The 22345-nt window shown below is 54.7% G+C and overlaps 2 protein-coding genes across 9 annotated transcripts in view; both read right to left on the reverse strand.

Annotated features, from left to right (window-relative positions):
• Positions 1-5189, reverse strand: part of SFXN5 (sideroflexin 5) — a 116710-nt gene extending 111521 nt beyond the window's left edge. For all 6 annotated transcript variants that reach the window (XM_030310847.1, XM_030310848.1, XM_030310846.1 and 3 more), the window contains exon 1: positions 5046-5189. In XM_030310847.1, the coding sequence (XP_030166707.1) occupies positions 5046-5147 (102 nt within the window). In that variant the 5' untranslated portion in view covers positions 5148-5189. The remainder of the gene's footprint in view (positions 1-5045) is intronic.
• Positions 5190-6789: 1600 nt separating this feature from the next.
• RAB11FIP5 (RAB11 family interacting protein 5) overlaps positions 6790-22345 on the reverse strand; it is a 38061-nt gene continuing 22505 nt past the window's right edge. For 2 of the 3 annotated variants that reach the window (XM_030310841.1, XM_030310842.1), the window contains exons 4-6: positions 12824-14494; positions 9328-9517; positions 6790-9050 (exon numbers count right to left, since the gene is read on the reverse strand). In XM_030310841.1, coding sequence (XP_030166701.1) covers positions 8847-9050; positions 9328-9517; positions 12824-14494 — 2065 coding nt within the window. In that variant the 3' untranslated portion in view covers positions 6790-8846. The remainder of the gene's footprint in view (positions 9051-9327; positions 9518-12823; positions 14495-22345) is intronic. The other variant, XM_030310843.1, reaches the window with a different exon arrangement.

The raw sequence follows: 22345 nt of genomic DNA on the forward strand, positions 1-22345 counted from the left end.
TCATGGATTGGATCCTGGAACAGAAAAAGGAATATTAGTGTAAAAAATAGTGAGATCCAATAAAGTCTGGGAGTATAGTTAATAGTAATGTTCCAACACTCAGTTTTGACAATTGTACCATGGTCAGTTGTCAACTGTACCATGAGATGATAACATTAGGGGAAACTAGGTGAGAGTTATACCGGAATTCTGTGCTTTTTGACTTCCATAAATCTACAAATATTCTGAAGAAACTGGTGCAGCCACTCTGGAAAACGGTATGGAGGTTCCTCAAAAAATTAAAAGTAGAACTACCCTACAACCCAGGAATTGCACTACTAGGGATTTATCCAAAGGATACAGGTGTGTTGTTTCGAAGGAGCACATGCACCCCAATGTTTATAGCAGCACTATCAACCAACAATAGCCAAAGTATGGAAAGAGCCCAAAGGTCCATTGACAGATGAATGGATAAAGAAGATGTGGTATATACATACAATGGAGTATTACTCGGCAATCAAGAATGAAATCTTGCCATTTGCAATTACGTGGATGGAACTAGAGGGTACTATGCTAAGCAAAATTAGTTGGAGAAAGACAAATATCATATGACCTCATTCATATGAGGACTTTAAGATACAAAACAGATGGACATAAGGGAAGGGAAGCAAAAATAATATAAAAACAGGGAGGGGGACAAAACATAAGAGACTCTTAAATATAGAGAACAGAGGGCTGCTGGAGGGGTTGGGGTAAGGGCTAAATGGGTAAAGGGCATTAAGGAATCTACTCCTGAAATCATTGTTGCACTATATTGTTGCACTAACAAACTTGGATATAAATTTAAAAATTAATTATTAACTAAAAATAAATAAATAAAACTGGGATTATGAAATACCCAAAGCTTTATTTAATGGGAAAAAAAATTATTCTGAAGTAAAAAAAAAAAATTATTTAGAAAAAGTCCTGGGATGGCTGGGTGGCTCAGTCAGTTAAGCGTTTGACTCTTGATTTCATGGTCATGAGATCAAATCCCACATCAGGCTCTTCACTGCTCTTTCTCTCTCTCAAAAGTAAATAAATAAACATTTTTTTAAGTCCTTATTTTTTACAGCTATCTACTAGCTGGTACAATGAAATGATGGGTTGTCTGGGCATTGCTTTAAAATAATTCATTGGGGGGGCGCCTGGGTGGCGCAGTCGGTTAAGCGTCCGACTTCAGCCAGGTCACGATCTCGCGGTCCGTGAGTTCGAGCCCCGCGTCAGGCTCTGGGCTGATGGCTCAGAGCCTGGAGCCTGTTTCCGATTCTGTGTCTCCCTCTCTCTCTGCCCCTCCCCTGTTCATGCTCTGTCTCTCTCTGTCCCAAAAATAAATAAACGTTGAAAAAAAATTAAAAAAAAAATAATAATTCATTGGGGGAACCTGGGTGGCTCAGTCAGTTGAGCGTCCGACTTTAGCTCAGGTCACGATCTCACAGTTTGTGGGTTCGAGCCCCGAATCAGGCTCTGTGCTGACCGCTTGCTCAGAGCCTGGAGCCTGCTTCAGATTCTGTGTCTCCTTCTCTCTCTGCCCCTCCCCCGCTCATGCTTTGTCTCACTCTGTTTCTCAAAAATAAATAAATGTAAAAAAAAAAATTTTTTTTAATAATTCATTGGTTGGGATTGGAGGCATATACATGAAATGAGGCTAGCCTCACAGTGGCAATTGTTGAAGCTCAGTGATGGGTGGGCTCTTCTTTGACGACTGTCTCCACTTTTGAAAGTCTGAAAACCTTAATAAAAAGGTTGACAATAAGAGGTACCTGGGTGGCTCAGTTGCTTCAGCGTCTGACTTCGGTTCAGGTCATGATCTCACAGTTAGTGGGTTTGAGCCTCACATCGGGCTCTGTGCTGACAGCTCAGAGCCCAGAACCTGCTTCAGATCCTCTTGTCTCCCTCTCTCTCTCTGCCCCTCCCTTACTCTCTCTTTCTTTCAAAAATAAATAAACACTAAAAAAAATGTTAACAATAAACCAACAAACAAGGACTCTGGAGCCAGACTGCCTGGGAAGTGAGTTAATCTGTGTGTGTGGCAGCTCCCTCACCTATCTGTCTCATGGAGTTGTGAAAATTAAATAAGCCAATATGCCAAAAGCCTGGAATGATGCTTGGCTGTTATCATCATCTTATGGGAAGAAAGATGGTCACAGACCAAAGCCCAGCAGGGCAAGCCATCTCTCTTCACCCTCTGACACTGGTCAGTGTCCTTTATTCCCCAGCCCTCCTGCACAGAGAACTTTGAAGGATGGAAAGAAGGGTCCTGAGGCGACTCTAGGGAGTAAGAAGAGAACTCCCTGCACCCAGTCTTGAAGAAAGCGATGAGACTACTTGGGGACTGAGGGTGGTGTCCGTGGCGTGGGCTCTGGGAATTGGGCCCCGGATTATGAACCACTCAGAGTTCAAGTGGCTGAAAGCAGCCAGTGTGATAGGAGAGAGGGGGAAGGAGGGGGTCTGATTTCAGGAAGAAGAAGTCAGCATGGGTGGGCCATGTGGGCTTTTGGGGCCTCTTCAAAAGGGAGGTCTTTATCTCAGAAGGAGGGGAAGCCACTGGAGAGTGTTTAAGTGTGTGGTGGGGGGAGGGGAGGGAGTCACCTGATCAGACCTGCGTTGTTGAGGCTGCCAAGTGAAAGAAGGATGGGATTGGAAGGGGGCCAGAGTGGAAGCAGGGAGACCTGTTAGGCTTCCACAGTGGCTCAGGAGATAGATAATGGCGGCTTGATCCAGGATTCCAGCAGGGAATCCGGTGAATTTGAGAGCTGTTTCAAGAGACGAGAACACTGGGCCTCTGGTTGTGTTTAGAGGGTGAGGGAAAGGGAAGTATGCAGGGGACTCGCAGGTCTCTTGGGAGTCAACTGGGTGGCAGGTTGGGCTGCTCGCACAGCAGGGAGTGGTGTGGAAGGAGCAGGAGGGGGCACGGGCAACGGTGGGAAGTTCCTTAACATGGACAATCACTTGCACTATGCTTTATGCAAGTCACTACGCTGGAGGAGGGCTGCTGCCAAAGCAAATACAACAAACACTCTTATTGCCCTCAAGAGCGGTGCCAAAAACAGATACCAGCAATGACTGGAGTAATCTCAAATGTGCATATATGGCTCCAGCGGTGATCACAGCAAAGGGCTCAGTCATTAAAGCCACTGGGAAGTTCTCAATAACTGTGTGTTGTGTGACTCAATGTCCCAGAACAGGTCCCCGAAAAAGACAACCCACAAGTCTTTATTCAGCACATCACCATGTGTCTAGCCCCACCTCGGGGTAAGACAGAGACAAAGGAGGGCAAGACCAGCCCCTTCTCTCAAAAGATGCACACAAGGGGTGAGGAGAACAAGTATTAGAGCGACACGGACAGACTGTCACTAAAGGCTAACCTAAGAGGATCCCACTTGGGGTGGCCAAAAAGGGGGGTCAGGAAAGAGTCAGTGACCTGGTCCCACCAGGGGTAATATATGGAAGAAGAGAGGAAATGTTTCCAGAGTAGGAGGCCTAGCTGATCCTTAAAGGATGAGTGGTACGTGTGTGGAGGGCTGGGAAAGGGGGCCAGCCAAAAGAAGGGTCATTCAAGTTCTGGGAGAGGCACCCCTGACAGTCTCCTCCTAGACAGCACCCTACACTGGCAGGAAGATGCCAGTCTTGCTCTGACACCTACATGCTGAGATGGCTTAATTTTTTTTAAGGAATTAAAGTCCTGTTTTAAAACAGTGAGGGCATTGTTTTCAGAAGGCTCAGGGGCTTAATTCCTTAAGTATCAGTGAAGCTCGGTGCACCACTTTGCGGGAACCAGTCCCTCTCCCACACAACCACTACCACCAAAAAACAAAACAAAACAAAAAAACCCCACAAAACACACACAAAAAATCCACCACCTCACCGACCTTGTACAATTTCCTTTCTTCCTGCAAACTTCTTTCTGTCCGCCTCCGCTGCCCCCCACCCAAGGCAAACCCAGTTCACTTCAGCCGAGCCTCTTTGCCCTTTTCCTAATAAAGTCCACTTCCTCCGCGCTGGCTGGAGGTAGTGGAGGAAGGAGGGTACGAGGCGGCCCGCAGCGTGGGAACGGCCCCTCCAAGCCTTCAGCACTGGTCGCACGTCCAGGCTATGGGTTCGATCCCCATCTCCGTGGCCGAGGACGAGTTAGTCACGCCCTGTCGGGAGTCCCCGGGTAAAAAGGCCACTGTCACCATGCTCCGAAGAGCCCGACCAGGTCCAAAGAGCCGAGCCCTCGGCGGCGCCAGGGCCCGGGTCCCAGAGACCTTCCTCGGAGGTCGCTCCGGGGGAGGAGCTGAAGCGGGCTCCCAGGGACGCGGACTCTTCCAACAGCCCGCGGCCCCAGGGGATGACACAGCGTTTCCTCCGCACCCGGCTCTCCCCGCACGTCCTCCTTCCATCCCCGGCAGGGCACCAGCCGGCCGACTCGCATCAGCGAATCCCCCATTGGAGGGGAAAGGGGTCGCCAGGTCGCGGGGACCCCTCGGCCCGTGGCCCTAAACCATCGAGCACAGCGGACCTGGCTTGGGGTCAAGGGCTGGCAGCATGACCGCAGGGTCAGACACTGCCCAGGGGCTCCGCCAGCATCTCGGAAAGAACGTCATCCCCACCCAGGGAAAGTTAGAAGGCATCTCCGCCACGCCAACTTGTCATCCAGAGCCGGGCTCGAACTTTCCGCCGCGAGTGGCTGGCTGCACAGCTCAAAGCGACCCTGCAGAAGCCGCTCGGACCCGGGGCGCCCGGATTCCTGGCCGCGACTGTCAGTGGCCAATCACAGAGCGCCTCGGGCGGGAAAGGTGGAGGGCGCGGGCAACCGAGGAGTGACGGCACCGGCGGCCAATAGGGAGCCAAAGTGGGAGTCCTCGCCCACTCTGCTCGCCAATGGGAAAGAGATGGCTGTGGTCGAGGTCCCCGAGGCAGTAGCTGCAGGCTCCCCAGTAGCCGCGGGTCGGAGGACCCCAGGACTAAAGGGGATTTGGGAGAGGGGTGTGCCGCCCTCCCTGTGCCACCCGCCGACCTTCAGACCATAGCTCCGTCCTCACCTGCTGGAAGCGAGGTTTGCCCAGCTGGAAAGGAGGTGCATCGGTCGAGGTGTTAGCGGCACTAGCCGCCGCCGCCGATGCTGTAGTCGCTGTATCCGCCATGACCACTGACGCCTGCAATCTCCGGCCCTTTTAAAATGTCCCTCCTCGGCCCCCGCCACAGCTGCTTCTCCCGATTGGCCATAAGCAACCGCAGCGAGCCGGGGGCGCAAGGGATTGTGGGGAGTGTAGTTTTTCTAGTCACGGCGCTTGCCAACCCTAGACTGCGGAGAGTTGAACTGACTCAAACCCGATCTCCGTTCCTGCTGCCAGTTCTGAAGGGCTAGGCAATATGGGAAAAGCGTGCGTGTACGACTCTAAGGTCCCGATAGGGGGCCACAGGGCTCCCCCTCGCTGGTTACCTGCCCCTAGAAGTTTCACTTGCTGCAGAGGGCGTCGCTCCCGGAGCTCTAGTCCGAAAGAGCCCTACTCAAGCGGGTCCGACCCGGGACCAGATGCGCAAAGGCTCCGGGTTAATCTCGAAAGGCTTCCTGCAAAGACTTGCACTGCGGAGTCTTCATGCAGTTTCTTCTGCCGCCACCCTGCCCCTCCCCTTGTGCTCTCCAGCCATCCTGACACTGAGTACAGGAACATGCTGGGGTGCTTCCCACCTCTGACCCTTGAACATTCTGTACCCAGAAAACTCTTAACTTTTTTGTCTTTGCCTGACTCTGGCTCTCCCGACCTCAGCCTAAACATCGCATTTCCCGATCCATCACCCTACTTCCACAAAATCCGCTATATGCTCCTATTAGTATCCAGCACTTCTCCCTTGCAGCCCTCGCACTTTTAATTATTTATGGCTTTGCCTATGTAGTTCCCACTGTTAGTTAGGTCCATGAGACAGGAAGTATGACCTTTTGATTCACTGCTGAGTCCTCAGTGCCAGGCTTGGGAGGACTACCAACAGGGACTCAAATATGTATTGACTGTGTGAATTAAATAGTGGGAGCTTCAGAGCCCTGGCGGCTTCCACTTCCTTTGCCCAACTAAGGAAGATCCTCCTCAGCCTAATTCCCAGGCAGGAAGAGAAGTGGGAGTGGGGAGTGGGGTTCAGTAATGTTTATTAAGCACTACAAGGACGTTAGGTAAGAAGGAGTGCTGCATATCGTAGAACAGGATGCAAGCAAGAATAATAAACACACTTGTGCAGAACGGAGTAGAAGATTCCCAGATGAATTATCTGGTCAGTGTGTCAGGCTGGCAGGAAGGGAAGGAAGCTACCCAAGAGGGAAGTAGAAATAGTTTTGATCCTAGGGAATCCCACTTTGGGTCTCTCTAGTCTCAAAGTGAGGTGCAGTATTGGCTCATGCCTGCTCATGTCTTTCTGGACAATGCATGATTTGTATCAGCCAGTTCCTCATCCACCAACAAAATCCACAAGAAACAGACGATTCCTAAAGCTAGAGAGAGATTCTAGCTAGCTATGAAGAACCATTTGTATCTTGGATTTGTATCATTTGCTACTAGACTACGTGCTTTCACATTAAGAATCAAGTCTTTTACCCTCTGTATTCCCCCACAGTGCTCAATAAATGTGGGTATCTCGGCAAAGAAAAGACCGAGTCCATGCCACCTGTCAATGCTGTGCTGCTGCCCCTGATGTTAAGATGGGGGCAATGACATCCAAAACCCCATTACCCGCCTTTTCCCCCAGGAAGCCTCCTTCATACGTTTGTCAAAACAGGAACACAATAGAGCCACCTGCAGTATATGAACTTTTTATTCTTCATAAAGTGCTCAAAACATGAAGAACAAGCTCTTTATAAACAGGAGTTACAACTAGGAAGACAAACAGCAAAGCAGAACTGTGCCTGCTCTCTGCCCACCCCACCTGCAACTCTCCAAGTCGTGGCCAGGAGCAGAAACATCCAACAAGAACCTTGGGCTTCAACTCAAAGCTCTTCTGAAGACATCCTTGCCCTGGGCATTTTGGAGGCCCACAATCAAGGATGAGTGGAAGATCAGGGTCAGGGCTGGTAATGAATAGAGCCCAGAAGAATATATAGTAGAGGAGTGCTCCCCTTCCCCCAGAAGAGATACCTACCCAACCCGCACTGACCCCCCAAAAAACCATGACCCAAGATCTGGACACCTGGGGACACTTCCTCAGCTTTGATGAGTGATCGTTAAAGTAGATAACATTACAGGGGCTTTCCCCATGTGTCGGGGCTCCTCTGCTTCATCCTGGCAGAAGACATCACCCACAGAGCACACGTCCTTCCAAGGCTGTCGGAAAGATCCCATAGGCTCTCTCAGGAAGAAGAGGTAATTCCAGACGAGCTCTCACCTCCTCCCTGGGCCAAAAGTATCCTCCTTCAGTACCTCCTTACCCCAAAACTTTTGCTAAATCAGGGCACGCGAGCCACTAAAGGTTCCCTGTAGATGCCATGGGAAGCCGGCCATGTTTTCTGCAAGCTAACCAGGGCTGGGCCAAAAGACAGACACTTCATTTCAAAGTGCACTGCAGCCAAGCCAGGCAAGGCCATGGGGCAGAAGGGACAGGCTGGGAGAGCAGCCAGTGGATGGAGAGGAGAGCAACAAAGGCTTTTTTCCTAAGTATGGGCAGAGTGGGACCTCCCACTTCCAGAATGTAGTTTTTATCCCAGGACCCTCCGCAAATGGGGTTGAGGGAGGAAGAGAAGGTGGCAGGAAAGTTAAAGGAGCAGTGGCAGCTTCACCAGACCCTTAACTGAACTCTGGGGGAGGGGCACAGGGTGCAGCGAGTCTCACCATCCTCCTCTCCCATGTCCGGGGCTTTGACAGATCCAGCCCCATGTGCTCAACAGGGAGGGAGGGGGACACCAAACAGAGAGAGAGAGGTCTGCATCCAGAGGCTCTTGACCCCACCCACAAAAGGCACATTTTAATTGGTTTCCAAAAGTGCAAACCCTGCCGCAGCACAGAGTTTTGGCATCTGGACAGGCAACAAAAATAAAGATGGAGGCTTGATCCCCAAACACAAGCAGCCCAAAGCCCTGAGGCCTGGAGGGGCCCACAGCTTGGAGGCAGGTGAGGAGGTGCTCTCCCCACACTTGCCCCAGCTCTCCATACATTCACACATGACACTCAATGGACAGATCAGAAGAGGAGGGCAGGGCGGGGGGCCTGGAGAACACACATCATCCCCATCCGTCCACGTGGCACTCGTTCTGCAAACAGCTGGAAACACACGAAAATCAGAACACAGCAGAGATGAGACCAGACCATACAGGCTCCTTGCTCTCAAGGGAACAGACATGAGACTCCAGGTGCCCATAACTCCAAAATGGGCAACTTGGTTCCTGCCACAGCCACAGCCCCAGTAATGCTAGGAGCCCTCCAGGGGCTGAAGACAGATGAGGAGGACAAGGGTTTAGCCTTGGACAAAATGACTGACCATTGTTGTGGGGTAATAAAGTATGTCCCAGATGCCACATCAAATTGCAGCTCACCCCTGCTCCCCCTCGAGTACTAAATTCTTTGTTCCAATTCCCTGGAGCCCCTAAAACTAAGGGATATGGAAATAGACAGGTGGGAACGACTGAGGGCTCCCCAAAACACACAAGTTGTACATGGAACCTGATGCCTCCAATGGGAGTCCAAAGGGTCCCCCTTCCAGCAGCCCCACGGAGGCAGAAGGGAAGAGGAGCAAGGAGTGACAACAGAGGACAGACAGCAGCCTGCCCAGGTGAGAGTGAGTTCAGCGGGAAGGAGGGCAGCGCAAGCCCTGTTTGGGCAGTGGGTCCACGCTGACCCTCCCGGGGGCAGGGGTGAGGAAGGCTACTTTGGGGGGCCAGGGGGGATCTGCAGCAGTGTGGGTGAGGTCTCCATGATCCGCACCAGCAGCCGGTCAATGTAGCTCTCCAGCTCCTGCACATGCTCGTCCCGCTGGCTCAGCTCCCGCTCCCGCTGCAAGAGCAGGCCGATGAGCTCGTCGTGGGTCAGGTGGTAGTACTTGGCCGACTGGTCCAGCACACCCGAGTCCTGAGGCCAGGAATGAGAATGAGCAGGGCAGCAGCCTCAGGCCTACCTGCCTGTCCACCCACCAACACCCGGGTTTCACTCCTACAGGCCCCTGGAGCGGCCTCTGTCTCCAGTGCGAGAGACAGCCTAACTGGCTTCAGGGCTCTGGCGTGGGGGACCAGGCCCACTCTTTGCTCCACCCTGCCCAGCACCCTGCTCCTGACCTCCAGGCGCCAGATCTCTCTCCATGGCACCACACATCCGGTCTGACACACCCTGGCATCCTGCCGGGCCTCACCTTCAGCCGCTTGGCGTCCACAGTCTGGCCAACGTGGGGGGCTGGAGCCACAGGCTGAACGCTGCCCGATGTGACGGTCTTGAGCTTCTCCAGCCCACTGCTCAGAGCTGTGCTCAGACTGGAGCGAGGCTGCTTCCTGTCGGGGCTGCCCTCCACAGGGGCAGCACTGAGGGGCTTCACAGGGTGGGGGCTGCAGACACAGAAAGGAGATGCCTTATGAGGAGGGATGGGCAGTGCAGCGAAAACACGGGGCCACCTTCTCTGGGGGGCCAGCGGGTCTGCTGGACACAAACCACCACGTGGTGGTGGCTGTCCCCTACACAGCCAGAGCCTTGGGGCGGCTGCACCTTGCACTCCTCAGCAACTCTCCCCTCCTCCTCCCTCACTGCCTGTGTGCCCTCTCCATTTTACTCCCTCAGAAGACCTGCCCCTTCACAGGGATGGCAGAGGCCAGCCCACAGCATTCTCTGCACCTACAGCCAGTCTTTGCCAGGGCCACCCCCCCCCATCCTCCCCGCCTCTTCCATACTGTAACCTTTCTCTAGGGATCTGACCAACTCTCCCAGTTTCCCAATTTTCCCAGGACTAAGGATTCCCAGGGTGAGGGACTTTGGGTGCTCAAACCAGGAAAGACCTGGCCAAACTAGAACACTTGGCTGCCCACCTCTCTCTACTGGTTGCTTCCCTTCAGCATTTACACAGGCCTCCCTTGACTCTGTTTCTGCATGAGTCATGCCCCACCTCCCCTTCCTCCTCCCCCAGCCCCACCAGAGCATGCACACTGCATTTTGTCTCTGCAAGTTCTTACCTTTCGTGACTCCTCAACCCATCAGAATGGGCCGTTGGCCCCGCCGGCCCATCACAAGTGCTCCTGCTGAGTCCACCAACCCCTCAGTTCTCAACTCACTGACTTCTCTGTGTAGTTCACACTTGGACCACTCCTTCCTTTGGCTTGCTCTCCCTCATTTCCCTCCAAGACCTCCATCTGGTTTTCTGACCTCTGACGGTCTCCTCCTCAGTCTTAACTGCTAGTCTGCCCTTGGATCTCTCCCCTCCTCACCTTGGCTCCCACGACCCCTAATGTCCAGCTCCAGCCCAGACCTCACCCCCGAGCTCTGGCTCACATACAATTGGAGGCTGGCTCACTCCACACCGGGGCCAGTTCAGGTGCATCATACTCCCTTCCATGTCTGTCCTGTCTGTCCTTTTCTGTGTCCTTCCCAGCAGTGGGTGGCTCCAGTCAGACACCTGGGAATCCCTCTGATTCCTCCCCCACCCCACCCCACCCCCACTCAGCTCCAGGACTAACAAAAATCAAGCCCTGCTCCCTCTCATCTTCTCTCACCCCATCCCCTCCTCTCCGAGCCAGTGCTAGCTAAACTTCCTCCGGCTACAACTGCTAACTCATGTCCTCCAAGGGAGTCTTGCCCACCTCCAACCATGCCCTGTACTGCTATGGGACTGTGAGCTAGCTCAGCCTCTCCAAGGCTTAAATAGATCAGATAAGAAAACACAATCTCTAACACGAATGGGCCCTGCCCTTTCCTGATGGGTCTCTACTTCCCCACACACTGCCGACACCCCGGGAAATGTGCTCTTTCTCACCTGCAGGCTCTTATAAAAGCTGTCCCTCTGTCTGGAACACTGGCCCTTCACCTGCTGGCCTACTAACTCCTATTCATGTTTCAAAGCTATGCAAGGCCACTTCCTCTGGGCAACTTTCCCGATTCCCCCAAGCTGACTAAAGTGACCCTGCTCTGGGATCCCCCAGCACCCTGTACCTGTGACAGGTATGCAAACTGCAAGCAGCAGGCCCTCAAATCAACTAACCTGCCCCCAGAATTTGGACTGTTCAGAAGTAGGAAGCAAAATGGCTTAGCCCAAGGCCCTGAGCTCCATTGGAGGAAGGAGTGCCCAGACCCAGAGAAGTCAACTCTGCTACTCAGGATAGGGCCATGGATTCAGTCTCACAACCTGGGAAGAGTGGTAGAGAGGCCAGGCAAGGGGCAGATAGCAGTAAACAACCTATCTCTTCCCACCTAAGAGTTTGCATTAGGGATGGGAACTTAAAAGCTGCTCTAATGCTACCTATGGGCTGTGCCTGGGGAGGGGTGACATAAAGAAACCCTGAATGGGTCCTGGGCTCTCAATCTGGTTGCCCCCACACATAAGAGGGACCCTGGACCCCATAGCTCTCAAGAACTCCCATTTCCTCATCTGAGAAATGGGGATAGCTCTACGTGGCCCATCTACTTCATGATGAAGGAACATGCTGAGTTCGACATGAAGCCAGCCCTGAAGGTAATAAAGCTTCCTAAAGGTAATGAGTATAATTAGAAGTGAGGCTGGAATACAGTAGGGCCAGGTAAGGACGCTGTCATCAGAGCAAGGAAGCTGTAACCACCCCCTCTCCCTCACCACCTACCACTGGAACAGCAGTCAAGGGTAGCCCAGATTCCTTCCCTCCCACTTCTCCTCCATCAGCATGGGCCCCACAGGCCAGCTCTTCATGGGTGCATTTCTGTCTTGCTCACTGGATTGGGAGCTCTCCAGGCATATCTTTGATCTCTGTTTAGTGTCTGACACACAGTGGATGCTCAGTGAATTCGGAAGACTAAATGTATGAGCCAGCAGGCTGGGGGCCCTAGTCCAGGAGCCCGTCCTGCTCCTCAAGACTCTCACCCTGCTCTGTTCAGCAGAAAAAGCAGCCTCCTCTACTCCCTCCACTTCTTCACTCAGGGCTCCTAGAGCACTAGCATCCTTCTGGACTTCACTGCTCCCCATTGACCCCAAGTGATCTGTGTCTCCAGACCTCAGCTCTGGTCACCCCGCACCAGTCAACCTGGTGAGGTCACAGCCTCATCATTCTTCCCCAAACAGGCCAATGCCACAGTGACCACAGTCACACAGGCATCCAGTGTCCACTCAGCACAGTCCTAAGCACATCAGGACCACCTCCTGAAAAGGCACAGATGCAAACCAATGAGGCACCTGAAGGGGCTACAGACCCTTTCTTCTGAGTGAGGGAGTATTTTTGTTTTTCTTCTGTCCTCTAAATAGCTCTTGGGCTTTCTCTCCGACGGACCTCTGTATCGGTCCCTCCTCTGGTTCTCTGCCTCCCACAGCCTGTTCCCCTGGGCCTGCTGCAGAGGATGTGGCCCCCATTTGACAAGTACCCAGCTTCCCTTGCAGCTGAATGCCTGAACTCTCATCCCCCTTCCCCTGCCAGCCCACACTGGCTCTCCCCACTCCATTCTTCACCCCCTGCACCTCTGCTTGCCCGAGGATCCAAGGAGGAGACAGCTTCAGAGCAGGTACCACAGAAGGGCTCCTTTCTTCAAAGCCTCCCCTATCCTGCTTCAGGGTAAAGGAGCCCTTCATCTGCCCCTGGAAGGACTGAGGCTGGAATGTGAACATCCTAGCCCCTGGGCTGCTTTGCCCCCCTCCACCCATCTCCTCCTGCAGTGTATTCTCAGGGTGGCAGCTCACCGCTCACCTGGCACTGGGCTGTGGCTCCTCAGCTGGTCGTGTCTCCAAGGGCAGAAGCACAAGCGGGGAGGCTGGGGTGGTTGCAGCGTGGTCCTCCCCAAGTGGGGCAGGGGAGCCCCCAGGGGAGGAGGCTGGCTCCCCAGGGGGTGGGGAGGAAGAAGTCAGGGGCCGAGCTCCAGGCAGAGGAGAGCATGGAGGGCTGGGCTCCCCATGGCGGTGGCCGGCCCAAGACGGGAGAGGGGGCGGTGGAAAAGCAGGCTCTGGGGGCGTGGGCAGCTCTTCTGGACCAGAGAGGATGGAAGATTCCCTGGACCCTGGAGGGGATGTGGACGGGAGACTGGGGGGGTCTTGGTTCCCTTGAGACAAAAAGGGGTTCAAGGCATCCTCCTCTGACGCCCAGAGGTCAGTGTGTTGGGAGCTGCCTGGCAAGGGCCCAAGCCCCTCTCCCACTGGTCCTTGGCTCTGGGCCTCAGGACCCTCAGGGCTCCCTCCTTTCTCTGGAGCCTCCCGGATCTGCTGACTCTGAGGAGCCAAGCTCTTTGAGTAATGGGGTATGGGGGCAGGACCCTCAGGGCAGCTAGTGGGCAGGGATAAGTAGGGCCCAGACACAGGAGGGCTGGCACCCTCCACTACATCTTCCAGGCCTGGCCCACCCAGCAGGGTTCTGGAAGAATGGCTGTCAGACTCCGACCCAGGGGCCTCGCCCTCCTCCTTGGCCTCCTGTGGCCCAGCAACCAGCATGCTTGGGAGGTCGTCTTCTCCTCCAGTCTCTGCCCCCCTGCTTCTCAGCCCCCCTGCAGCAGCTGCCGTGGCCGCCTCCTCCTCCTCCTGAGAATCTGAGGGTGTGAAGAGGCGTGGTGGCTTGGGAGGTGGCCTGCTGGGCTGCAGTTCCTTGTCCAACACCTGCTCAGGTTTGGGCTCTGGCTCAGGCTCTGGCTCCAGCTCCAGTGGGGGAGGCCCCTCACTCCCCTTGGGGCTCACAGCTTCTGGTGACTCTGGCTGCATCTGGGGAGGAGGCAGCTCATCAGACTCTCCCCGCAGGACTGGTGAAGACATTTCAGCTGCAGGAGAAATGGTGACCACATCCCAAGGCCATGAATCTTCCACTGTATTGAGCTCATGCAAAAGCTGGCCTTCGCCTTGGGAGGCCTCGTCCTGGCCCTCAGGGGCGTCGTCTGGGCCAGGCAGTCTTTCCCACACACTGATCACTTCTGGGGAGCTAAACAGAGACGTCGCACTGTCTGCTGGACTCTGCCCTGCTTCCCCTCCTGGGGCTGGTGGCTCCCTGTCTGCTTCAGAGTCTGAGGCTCTCGGGTGCAGCTGGGCTGACGTAGAGGGCAGGCCGGCCCCTATCGACCCAAGGGGCCCCAGGTCAGCCGTGCTCTTGCTCTGGCGGTCCAGTCCCAAGTCCAGAGGAACCCTGGGCTCCAGCCACACGCTGCTCCCACCTCTTCCTCCTCCCCCAGGGTCCCCCCGGGGCTCAGCTGCCTTCATTGTCATGGCCCCACGGCCTTGGTCTTGCAGCCCAGTCACATCCAGCCCCACTCCTGCAGGGGCCAGGATCTTGCTCCTGGCCTCTGGACGCAGCCTGCTGGCAGCAAAGACGTTGAAGGTGTCGTCCCACTCAGGCGGGGCTTTCCCAGGGGAGGCCAGGGGGGTGGGGCTGGCCCTCGAGGCACTGGGGAGAGAGGGAGCAGGTGAAGGAGAGTTTAGTGCTATGTCGGCTATGAGTTCCTCGAAGAAAGGGTTGCTCTGCATGGAGGTGAGGAACGGGTTGGTGAGACCCAAGAATCCAGATGGGGTGGCTTCAGGGGCGGCGGAGGCGGCAGCAGCAGTGGCAGCAGCGGGGGAGGCGGCTGCAAAAAGGTTAGTGCTTAGCATGGGAGCAGCGGTGGGAGCAGGAGTGGGGGGGGCCGTAGCACAGGGGGAGCAGGGGAGGTGGTGAGGAAGAGCAGCTGGGTCAGGTTCTACCTGAGGAGACACGTCCAGGCTGTGGAGGGAGACAAAACCGTGAGCCTCCTGGTTAATGCCAAGACTGGAAACGCCCCTGCTGAATACCACGCGCCTGCCCCCCACCTGCCTTGGGCAAGGTACCACATGCCTGGTACCTGGGTTCAGGTATGTGAGTCAGGGGACAAAGGGAAGACTCTAACAGGTACATTATTAGGTGCTGCCCAAGGAGGAAGATGCTGGACAGAGCTCATTTAAACCTCATGCCAACCCCAGAGAGCAATAATAATCCCGTTTTACAGACAGGATTCCAGCCAAAACCAAATGTTCTTCACTGGTCCATATGCTGAAGTTTCTACTCAACACCAGACTTATGCCTACAGAACCAATCAGAAAGCACCCTATATCCCTTTAAGGACTGAGAGAGGAAAGAAATACCAGGTGCTTGGAGGGGATGAGGAGACCAGAGAAAGGCCAGGCTTAGCGATCAGGCTGGGTAAAGTAAAGCCCATGCTAATAGAACCCAGCAGGGCGCCTGGAATTCAGACCGCTGAAGCAGATGTGTTCTGCTGACCTCTTGCAGAAATAGGAGGTAATGATGGGGCAGTCATCAAGGCATGATAAGATGTCAATAAAAAAGAACCCACCCCTCTCGTTTCTTGGGGGGGGGGGGGGGAGGGAGGTCCATAACCTGCCCGGATGGACAGCAAGACATCACTGAGGATGTCTGCTGTCAGGCATCCACATGGCCCAGCACCCTGCAGAGGGTGCCATCACCAAGGGCACTCACAGGCCAGCCTTGAGAGCAGCCCTGCTCAGGAGACAAAGACTGGAAGGTGGCAGTAGCAGCAACTCTTGAGTGTCACCAGGGGCCCTCTGGGGTCCCCCACACAGAGAGATCACCGGCTCCCCTGGGAAATCCATCCTGTGGCAGTGAACCTCCACTCCCACGGACACCGACGAACACTTGCTGGCCTCCGGGTGTCCGCTCCAGGGTCCTCTCCGGGAGGGAGCACCCCCTGCACCTGCACCTTACCTATGGTGCACAGATGACTGTAGGGGTGTGGGCTGGGGCAGACTCCGAAACTTGAGTTCTTGGCTTCTCCAGGACAGCCCAGGAGACGGAAAACCAGAAAGGCAGTGCAGGTAAAAAGGGGGGGCCCACACCCCAGTTTTCAGGACTCTGACAGTGGTTTACAGTTGCCTGGCAGCTGAGCCCACCTAACAGGCCCAGACCTTGCTGGCTTCGCCTACTGCCTGGGTCCCATCTTCCAGCCCCCAGTCTAAGCCCCAAGACCCCCATTCCTTGGCCCCTGCCCAGGTGATCATCCCGGGAACTCCTATGTCTCCATCTTCTCCACTCAAGCTGCTGTTTCCCCCAGGGAAACACTGGGGGCAGGCACAGGGGCAGGGGGTGGTGTGGTTGGGGAGCAGAAGCCAGGTTTCACCAGCCAGCTCCCAGCTTGTATGGAATGCAGGTTGGGGTGGGAGGGGCACCTATGGAAGGAAGCCGGTTAGTCTGGAGTTAACCAGGATTCTTCTGGGAACCCAGGGCCCAGACAGAGCTGGGCAGAGGCAGGGCCGGCTTGTCCACAAACACGGGGAGCAAGCAACGGGAAAGAATCCAGTTCAACCAGCAGCAAAGGTGGGCTTCGCAAGACAGTCTGTGAGTTTGTAATCCCAGCCACACTGGCAGGGCACAGCCAGGTCCAAAACTCTGGGATTCTCTTAAGAATCCAGCTTCCAGGGGCGCCTGGGTGGCGCAGTCGGTTAAGCGTCCGACTTCAGCCAGGTCACGATCTCGCGGTCCGTGAGTTCGAGCCCCGCGTCGGGCTCTGGGCTGATGGCTCAGAGCCTGGAGCCTGTTTCCGATTCTGTGTCCCCCTCTCTCTCTGCCCCTCGCCCGTTCATGCTCTGTCTCTCTCTGTCCCAAAAATAAATAAACGTTGAAAAAAAAAATTAAAAAAAAAAAAAAAAGAATCCAGCTTCCAGAGACTCTCCTTATTCTTTTGCCCTATACTAACTCCCCATGCAAGTGTGGCTTCTTGGCCTCATACTATCACCTAGAGATTGGGTGTGGGGTGGAGGGTAAGAGAGTCCCATCGACTCCCAACCCACCAGGCTTCCCAGCACTGCTCTACCTCTGTGGTCCTGACATGGTGAAGATACCAAAAGAGGGCAAATCCTGGGCTCAGAGTCCCAAGCCCCACAAACGTCCCTTCTCCATTCCAAGCAGGCCCCAGGCAGGTGCCTACCTAGGGGACCACAGAGAGCAACGTACCACCATGTGGGTCAAGGCTCTGCCCTCAGCCTGCCCCCCAGCTGGAGCACCCATACCAGACACAGTCCAACTGTGCCAGCAGGAGTCAGCACCCAGGAACAGAGCTACTCTGAGCCACCTCTCTCTCCAGTCCCCTTCGTGACAAGTGACCAGAGGGGTCTGAAGGAAGAGAGCTCCATCAACATTAAATAGCACCTAGCTTAGCTCTGCAGTCCCCTCAGCTTTGGCCTGGCCCCACTCACCCCTGTGGTCTCATCGCAGTCTGGCTGGCAGTCAGAACCGCAGGGCAGGAGACGGCAGAGCAGGAGGCCCAGAGCCCCAGGCTAGGCTAGCACCCTCCCCCACTGGCTCCCCAGAGGTACACACAAACCCATTGGTATGGAACCAGCAAAGGGCTCTCCCTAGGGGATGGGACTCCTAGTGCCAGGCCCAGCAGGCTCCCAAGAGTTGGCGGCACCTGTGAGAACATCCCATCCAACCCTCCCACCCAGTAACACCCCCTCCCCTTCCCCCCCGCCTCTCCCTTACCCTTGGTCCACCCCAGATGCACACTCTGAGGGTTCTCACTTTAGAATTTCCTCTCCCTGCCACTGTATCTGGCACAGACCAGACGCACCCCCACATGTGGTTATCTCCCCAGGTTATGCTCTGAGGCCAGAACCCACGGTGCCAGCCCGCACCATGCAGAGGGGACTTCAACATATGCTGACTTGTCTTCTCTTCTAGGAACAAAGTTGGGGAAAGAAATCAGAGGTCCAAATGTCTCTGCCCCAGTAATCTGAGGGAATAAAGCTTTAGGGCCTGCAGGAACCTTAGGACAACTGGTGGAACCCGCCCCTTAATGCTGACATCCCCCCTTTTCTCTAACAGCCCCTCTACTTAAACGTTGCCGTTGCTGGGCAACTTACTGCATCACCAGGCCACCTCTGTAGCTGGAGGTCAGTTTCACTGGTGGACAGCCCTTCCTTAGGCTGAGATGAGCCGTGTGTCCTTGTTATTTCCACACACTGGTCCCAGAGGTGGCATGCGGATCTGCAAAGGCTCTCCACCAGGCAGTCCCCCAAAAGGTCAAAGCCAGCCTTCGAGGCATACACGCCCAGCCAACAAGCCCTTTAGCCATCCCTCCTAAGGCACGATCTCCTGGCACCCTCCTGAGACTGATGCCTGATGCCCAGGAAAGGTGTCCAATAGAAGGGGCGTATGTATCCTCTCCCATCACCTGAGCACAATGGGGTGACAAAGAGGGGCCTAGGAAGCTGTAAGTGGGGAGACCACATAATTTATCTTCCAAACCAGAATGTTTTTAATACAGTAAAAGGGCAATATTAACCATACCGGGAAAACAGCCACAAACAGGATGGACAGCCACACTAACTCTAGGTCACTGGACACACATCATGTCCCTCATTTACCCCACTGGGACTGCCACTGAGGCGCTCAGCTTTCGGCAGCCACTGCACACTCTAAGCTCATCGGGACCTCGGTGTCACTACTCCTGGTGAGGGGCCGGGACAGATGCACAGACCACCAAAGGCCACCACAATACACTTGCTCCCATGTTGTACCACACTGAGCCCAATTTAAAAACTCTGCATCCAGGGGAGGGTGGGTGATGGGTATTGAGGAGGGCACCTTTTGGGATGAGCACTGGGTGTTGTATGGAAACCAATGTGACAATAAATTTCATATATTGAAAAAAAATAAAAATAAAAAATCTGCATCCAGCACTTGATCCCCTATTGTACACAGGGTTCTACGATTAGTGTGAAGGGGCCCTGGCGGGCGAGTTCCGGGGTGGCCTGCCCACAGGGAGCTTATACTCTAAATGGTCAGAGAGGGATAGACACAAAGACAACCCTGTTTGGCTCTGGTGGGTTGAACACGCTTGTGTTGAACACTCCTGACAGTCCTCCAACACACAGTAAGGAGCTCATGCTGCAGCCCAAGACGCACGGCAACCACGGGGCTGGTGAGCAGGGCTGAGTCTCAACTACCATCGCCCCCCAGGCACACACACTGGTAGGGGCCTAGTGTGACAACCATGGGCCTAGCAGGTGAGGGCCAGGCCAGGCCAGGAGGAAAAGGAGGACCATCTTCTCAGCCCTTCATACCCTTGTTCCTTTTCTTCCAGCCACTGGCTTCTCCAACAGCAACAGCTTTTTTTCTGGAGACTGCACATCCGACTCATACTGCTTCCGGCCTCTCCCTGGGGCACCAGTGCCACGTGGGAGCACTAGAGGGCGCTGCTGCCCTTCCCAGTGAGGAACACCCAGCAGTCTGCAATGGTAGCCCCGGGGGGGCACAGGTGCCCCGAACCTCTGAGCCTGTAGACAGACTCTGGAGCCCCACTGGGGGCCTGAAGCTACCTTTGGTCACTCCAGTTCTGGGTATCTGACCTCATTCTCTCCTCAAAAGCCCAGAGCAAGCCCTCTGGGCAAGTGCCAACATTCATTTCTTCCAGACCACCTTCCTGGCTCTGTCAAGGCCCAGGGCCAGGGTGATGCCGACGGACTCACTGTCCGGGTTTCACACCTGTCCAGATTAGGCCACTTGACCCAAAAAACAGCCTTCCCACCCCACCCAGCCTGGATGCAAGGCCACAGGGCCAGCTCTGGTGGCCTATGCCCTCAAATGAGCCTCCAAAGGGCAGAAATGCCTGGATGGCCTCCATCCTGGTGAGGACAAGCTCAGAATTCAAGGAGAAGGGCACAAACCTCAGCTTTCTCATGTCTATAAGTGAGCCAACTTCTCTGGACTCTGAAGGGCCACTGGGAGACATAGAGACCCAGGATTAGGAAAATAGGCTTAAGCAGGAGTGATGACAACATCAAAGTCATGGCCTGCAGGGGTCTGAGCCCAAAGCCTGGGCACATGAACAGAAATGACCTCATGAGCAATTGTCTGCCCTGGAAAAGGCCCAGAGATGCCCCACAGACAATAGCACTGAGCCCATGGCCTGTGTTCCATCTGACCCAGACACCCTAGCTCCTCCCAGCAAATGCCCTGCCCAGGTCTCCTGCCACCACCTTCCAGACTACCACCCATAAATATCTCTAAGTTGTCACAGGGCTATAGGCTCAGCGTGGGCTTCTGAGACAGGCCCTTCCCCTTTTTCCTTATCTTCCCTCCACTGCAGGTGGCCAGCAGTTCCCCTGGGCTCTGGTGAGTACGGGCTGGGCAGCGGGGACAGAAGCTGATATACCTATAGCAGGGGATGCAGAGGGTAGCATCACCCAGGGACTGCTCCAACCCCCGCCTGTCCATGTGTGAGGCATCCTGGGGGCTGCCAGGCGGCCAGGCCTGAGCCCTCTCCCTGCCCTTCTCCGTGGACTCGAATTCCACTGGGAAAGAGAAAAACCAGGACTGCAGGAGTCCTCTCCCTTCTGCTGGGGAACGGCTGTAGGGCCCACTCTCAACCCTTCCTCATTGTGCCCAGCCTTCACACCCCACCTCCTGCCCACAGACCCGTGGACAGGGGAGGGGCAGGCTCACTGAGGGCAGAAACAGCGGCCCGACCACACTGGCTGGAGCTGCCACAGACACTGCCTGTCCAGGGCCTGCCCCCTTGTGAAGGGGGAGACATCTTCTCCTAGGACCTAGGCCTGGTGGCCCTCCCTACACCCTGTTGGACAATGCAGCAGCCTCCGATGGTCAGAGTGAGGAGTAGTCAAAGGGCCAGTGTGGGCGATTTGGTCATCTGAATGACCAATCGTATATTTCTCATATATATGTGGTCTTCATCCACAGTTTCTGGCTCATAGCTTCCAAAACCCTTGAAATTTCCTAAGCGATAAGAGCATCTTTTAATATTTGGTCTCTTGTCTGCAGTTCCTGAAATGCTTCAGAGCCATAAAAGTGAAATGGGCATCTTGTTATTCGTAACAAGTCCCTTTCTACCATAACTGGGTTTGTGTGGATGAGGTGACTCTTAAAAAGCCCCTAAGGATGGGGGCTGGTTGCCAGTGGAACCAACCATGAACAGAAGGGTGGAACTTTCAGTCTCACCCTCATTTCTGCAGAGGAGAAAGGAGCTGGAAGTTGAGTTGATCACCAGCGGCCAATGATTTAATCATAAGCGCTTGTGTGATGAAGTCTCCATAAAAACTCCAAAGAATGGGGTTTGAGAGTTTCAGGGGCCAGTGAACATGTGGAGATGCTGGGGGTGTGGCATGCTGGGAGAGGGCATGGAAGTCCTGCGCCCTTTCCTCATACCTTGTCCTATGTATCTCTTCCATCAGGCTGTTCCTGAGTTATAGCCATTTATAATAAAAGAGCGATCTAGTAAGCAAAGTGTTTCCGAGTTCTGTGAACCACTCTAGCAAAATAACCAAACCCAAGGAAGGGGGTAGGGAGATGGTCACTGGAACCTCTGATCTACAGCTGGTTGGTCAGTAGCACAGGTGATAACTGGGACTTGTGACAGGCATCCGAAGTGGGCGGGGGGGGGGGGGGGCGGGGGAGTCAATCCTGTAGGTCAGTCCTGTAGGACTGAGCCTATGTGGGGTCTGATGCTATCTCTGGGTAAATAGTGTCAGAATTGAGTTGAATGTAGGACATCAAGCTGGTGTCAGAGAATTCCTTGGATGTGTGGGAAACCAGTCCCCACAGTGGAACCAGGTACAGAATCCTAATTAGTACCAGAACCCTTCTGAGAGCTCTGCCAGAGCCTGAGCTCAAGGACTCCCGCATCGCTCTCATGGGTGGGACTTGGCACATTCACAACAGAATAGCCATCAGCACTTGCCATACCCCAAGACCAAGGATGACAGTGAGGGCCAGAGCCCTAACAGTCTTCATGGACAGAAGGTAGGTCACAGATTTTAAGGGAGTTGTCCACAGCCCCTTGCCAGCCCAGGAGCATAACTGGGGGGGGGGGGGTGAGTGTACGAAAAGAGGAGGGGGGCATCAACGACTTGGCTCCCATCGCTCAGGGGGAAGAGGTCACAGAGCCAACAGGGAACAGCTGGGATGGAGGTGGAGGGTATGAGGTACAGGCCCCGTCCTGCCTCTCCACCTGCCAAGGCTTCCTGGCCTTGAGGCCAAAGGGCAAGAGGTAGAAGTTGGAAAGCAAAGAATTCACACAAATAGCCTTTCCTGCTTTTCTTCCCTTCTCCCCCTCCCTCAGGGGGTAGGCGTGCCAACTAAGAAGCAAGACCCATGAGCAGGAGACTGGACTCCTCAATCCGCAGGGCCCCCAAAGCGCTGTGCCCTTGCAACTCACCTGTGTCCATGTGCCAACACCGAGCCCTGGCTTAGGGAAACAGCACCCTCCCCCAACTCAACCATGCAAAGCCAGAG

The sequence above is a fragment of the Lynx canadensis genome, chromosome A3 (assembly GCF_007474595.2).
Source record: "Lynx canadensis isolate LIC74 chromosome A3, mLynCan4.pri.v2, whole genome shotgun sequence".
NCBI lineage: Eukaryota > Metazoa > Chordata > Mammalia > Carnivora > Felidae > Lynx > Lynx canadensis.